At 34.0% G+C, this 5,112-nt stretch overlaps 1 protein-coding gene across 1 annotated transcript; it reads left to right on the plus strand.

Moving 5' to 3' along the window:
- The first annotated feature begins 1,323 nt into the window (after positions 1 to 1,323).
- On the plus strand, positions 1,324 to 3,151 carry LOC111375870 (berberine bridge enzyme-like 8). Its single transcript, XM_022998784.1, has one exon. It carries the CDS (start codon positions 1,377 to 1,379, stop codon positions 2,985 to 2,987), a length of 1,611 nt encoding a protein of 536 aa, XP_022854552.1. The 5' UTR covers positions 1,324 to 1,376; the 3' UTR covers positions 2,988 to 3,151.
- Positions 3,152 to 5,112: the final 1,961 nt, after the last annotated feature.

A 5,112-nucleotide genomic window follows, 5' to 3' on the forward strand; every position in this document is an offset into this window, starting at 1 on the left:
AATCTTTCATAAAATAATATTATACGTAAATCGAAAACTTTTCCTTCTTTTTCAACCACTATTTTTTTAAAAAATACTATTCCCCCATTTTCATTTTCAGGTAATGGGGATAAAACAGGGGCGAAAATAATTTAACTTTTACCTGCCTTTCTCATTTTTCAAGACTTGCGTAACTTGTCTTTTTATCGATTGAGTGAAAATAGTCAGGACCAGTTGGATGAATATATTTTAATAATAAATTTCTGGAAAAGTTTTTTTTTTTTGAATGTAATTAAGAAATAAAAATTATAAATTCAGTATAAAATAAAAGAATATATGAAAGAAAATAAATTTTAAAGAACATGTACAAAACATGGATTAATGTAATTTTCCCTTAAAGACTCGTCAAAAAGTTGTCCCATTAGAAAAGAAAGGTATGTGAACTATATACAAATGAATCCTCCCGGCCGAAATAGAAAACGGTCATGAGAGAGAGAGAGAGAGAGAGAGAGAGAGAGAGAGAGAATGGAAGCCAAGATATACAAATTAAAAACGCTATTAAAATATCAAATATACAGCCCCTCACGTGGGGGCGTGGCGAGCATTAATTAGGCGTGGACTTCTCCCCTTATATGAGGGGAGCGTACACCGAGTTGTGAGGTTCGATGTACAAGAGACTTTATTCATTAAAATATAACTAAATTCTTGTGGTTGTAAAGGAATGAAAAATTTTCGAATTACGTATAATATTATTTTATTGAATATTGTGTGATTGAAAATAGAAGAGAGAAAACCCCGCTTGATTCTCATTTTCATAAAAATATATTTTTTCTCTTCTTTTAATCACACATTTTTCATTAAAATAATATTATACGTAAATAAATTTTTTTTCCTTATTTTTCATTTACATATTTTTCATCAATCTACTATTCTAAAATTCATTTTTTCATAAAAAGGGTATCAAACGCCTTCTTATTTTGATGAGATTTAATGGGGGCAAACAAGGCTAAATTTAGTTGTCAATATGGACGAATAAGTATGAAATCATAATTCAAGAGAAAGAAAAATAAAATGTAATGAAATAAAAATTAATGGGAACAAATGGGGCTTGAGTAACAGAGAAGAGGAAATCGATTTAGTCTTTTCTTTGTACATCATCAATCACGTGGGCTTGTTGTTGTTTCCATTTTGGCCTCCATTTACCATTATTGATAAACAATCACCACCGTCCATTTCCCAACCATCTTAGCCGTCCACCTCATTTTATCATCCAAGTGTGTAAGCCTGTACAGACAGCATTATTGATACACACATGGGTTCACACTCTCTTCCTGAACTATAAAATAGACCATTTTTTATGCTCTGCAATACACAAATTATTCAGCCTTAACAAAGAGATGAAGATTCCAAGTATTTGTTTGGTTCTTTTTGCTTTTGACGTCCTCTTTTTGTGTTCATGGACAGTTTCGTCTAATGGACATGATAATTTTCTTCAATGTATGTACCTTCAATCCAACAATCTCAACTCAATCTCCAATATCATTTACACACCAAAAAATAGTTCATATTCATCCATCCTCGATTTCTCCATACAAAATCTTCGTTTCGCTTCAGAAACAACACCAAAACCATTAGTCATTGTTACCCCTGTGCATGAATCTCAGATTCAACCTGTCATTTATTGCGCCAAAGAAAATGGAATGCAAATACGGGTTCGAAGTGGTGGCCATGACTTTGAAGGCCTTTCTTACACATCGGAAGTCCCATTTGTCGTCGTTGATCTTGTCAACCTACGGGAAATAAACGTTAACGTTGAGCAGAAAAACGCATGGGTTCAGGCTGGTGCAAGACTCGGCGAACTTTATTATAGAATTGCAGAGAAAAGTCGAACCTTGGGGTTTCCTGGTGGTACTTGCCCAACCGTTGGCACTGGAGGACATATCAGTGGAGGAGGGTATGGAACTTTGATTAGAAAGTATGGGCTAGCTGCTGATCATGTAATTGATGCACGCATCATTGACGTGAATGGAAGAATTCTCGACAGAAAATCCATGGGCGAAGATCTCTTCTGGGCTCTAAGAGGAGGCGGAGGTGCCAGTTTTGGAATCATTCTCGCTTGGAAACTACAGTTGGTGGAGGTTCCAGAAAAAGTCACAGTATTCACAGTTGCCAGGACTTTAGAGCAGAATGCAGCAAATATTGTTCACCGATGGCAGTACATCGCACACAAATTCGATGAAGACTTGACCGTTAGAGTCTATATAGGAAGGGTCAATTCAAGCCAAGATGGCAAACAAACTGTTCAGGCCTCATTTCATTCATTGTTTCTTGGTGGAGTCGACAGATTGCTTCCACTGATGCAGCAAAGCTTCCCTGAGTTGGGTTTGCAAAGAGAAGATTGCACGGAAATGAGCTGGATAGAATCATCCTTATACAGCTACAATCTTCCCATAGGATCACCTGATTTTTTGTTGAATAGAACTGAGGCAAATCTACGACACTATAAAGCTAAATCAGACTATGTTCAGAAACCAATTTCTAAGAATGGGCTTGAAAGCATTTGGAAACGATTTTTGGACAACGATTCCGGGGATGCTAGTATGGTGTTGATTCCATATGGCGGAAGAATGGATGAAGTTTCAGAATCTGCCACTCCCTTTCCACACAGAGCTGGTAATTTGTACAAAATCTTTTACATTGTGAATTGGGATGACGAAGAGGCATCGGATAGGTATTTGAATTGGATTCGAAGACTTTACAGTTACATGGCTCCTTATGTTTCAAAATTTCCGAGAGCAGCATACGTCAATTACAAAGATCTAGATCTAGGTGTTAATGACAAGGACAATACTAGCTATGCACGAGCAAGCATTTGGGGACTCAAATATTTTAAGAATAATTTCAATAGGCTTGTTCAAGTGAAAACCAAGGTCGATCCATCTAATTTTTTCAGAAATGAGCAAAGTATTCCACCCCTAAACTCAAGATGGACCAAGAATGGGAAGTAAGAATTATTGGAAAAAATTCTTAACTTTATTCTGGATTCTCATAGTAAAGTTGCTTATTGATTTACTTTTATTACTGTGATTAGGACAATAAATCGATTTCACCTGTGCCAACAAATATAGTATTCGTGAAAAGTTATTTTATTAATAAAATACACCATTTTATATTTTAGTAAATTTGTGGAGGACATGGATGCTTATATTTTCTCATAATCTAGCATTTAAGGAGAATGCATTCGCCAATCTTCACCTGTAATCTTGTATAAAAGAATGGAGCGTAACTTTATATATGTTATTACTAGTGAGGAATCGTGCGTTGCACGAATTGTCGGTAGAACTGCTCATCTTATACGTAATTTATGTAAAGACTAAATTGCTAGGGTTAAACCTTGTTTTACATAAGTAATCAGGTACATAACAAGCATACTGAATTGAAATACTAAAACTTCGTGCTTGTTTTTATAAAATTTTATCTATGTTTGAACTGGCAAAATTTTAATTTTAGCAAAACATTTCATGAACTCGCCTACGAAAATGTTTATCGAAAACTTAACAACCACTTAGTTAGAGTTATCCTCGATATTTTTTATTTATTATTATTTTTTTCAAATAGTACTAAACAAGCCTTTACACGGATTGAAAGATTTGAGTGCGATCATGACTCGAAAATATGATTATGGTCTCAACTCTTGGGATAGTAATTCTTGTCATCTAGTTCAGTATTCATACATGCCATATTTCTTGATAACATATATTAGTGTGTCAGAAAATTAGTGATAGCTTGGATATCACTTGTTCATTAAATAAAGCAAAGATAATACAACACCTAAACCACTACCAGGACATAAAGTTGACGTAAAAATTCGAGAAAACTCAGGATAGAGGTGGACTATCCACTATAATTCAATAATGGACGATTACAAAGGATCTTTGTGGACCAAATTTGTTAGAATTTGAATGTAACTCAAATTCCATTGAAAATTCTATTGAGAGTCGGTAGTATGTCTTGAAAAAGTCAAACATATGTATTGGACAGTTTTTGGGCTCTTATTTCAACTCAAATCCTTCATTATTAGCTTTACCTATTGTAAAAAAAAAAAAAAAAGGTTGAACCCCAACCTTAGGGGCCCCCACCGACCCTGCCCTGGGTCATCGTGGAGGAGGTAAATCGCAGGATGTGCCTCCCAGGAGCCAGGGTGGAGAACACATGGATAGGCCAAGGCTGTTAACCCATATGGTAACTCCCGCTTGCAACAAAGTCAATTCCACCTTACGGGGAATCGAACTCTGCACACTGCCGCGCTGAGCCCTATCCGCCCTCCCCTTTGCCACTGGGAGATATGCCCTGGGGGCACTTTACCTATTGTAATATGACTTCACTTTGTATTAGACTTTTGTTTGTATTAATTTTCCTAGTATGTTAAAAGGATTATTTGATTATAAAAGCATATAGTGTATAACACATACTGAGATCGACCAATTATTCAATTAATTATTAGTTCAGAGAGATACTTTGTAAATCCCAATTATTGATTATTAGTAATACGAGTTTATTATAATTAAATTATGAGGTTTGAGTAAATTCAAAATAAATAAATAAATAAACCCATCTCAAGATTCTTACATGTTTATTAGGCACACCGTCCAATACATTGTATTGGGTAATTAATGGAATAATATGACAAATTCAAGAAATATTGATTAAGACGATGACTAATTATATTACCACTACAAAATTTAATTACTACACCACATTATAATCATATCAATTTAAAATATAATTTGAATAAATACACCTCTATTGTAATATGACTTCACTTTGTATTAGACTTTTGTTTGTATTAATTTTCCTAGTATGTTAAAAGGATTATTTGATTATAAAAGCATATAGTGTATAACACATATTGAGATCGATCAATTATTTAATTAATTATTAGTTCAGAGAGATACTTTGTAAATCCCAATTATTGATTATTAGTAATACGAGTTTATTATAATTAAATTATGATGTTTGATTAAATTAAAAATAAATAAATAAATAAACCCATCTCAAGATTCTTACATGTTTATTAGGCACACCGTCCAATACATTGTATTGGGTAATTAATGGAATAATATGACAAATTCA

The sequence above is a fragment of the Olea europaea genome, unplaced genomic scaffold, assembly GCF_002742605.1.
Source record: "Olea europaea var. sylvestris unplaced genomic scaffold, O_europaea_v1 scaffold1425, whole genome shotgun sequence".
NCBI lineage: Eukaryota > Viridiplantae > Streptophyta > Magnoliopsida > Lamiales > Oleaceae > Olea > Olea europaea.

Bases quoted from the DNA above. Each gene is read 5' to 3' on its own strand.
- LOC111375870 (XM_022998784.1), top strand. From the start codon at position 1,377: ATGAAGATTCCAAGTATTTGTTTGGTTCTTTTTGCTTTTGACGTCCTC.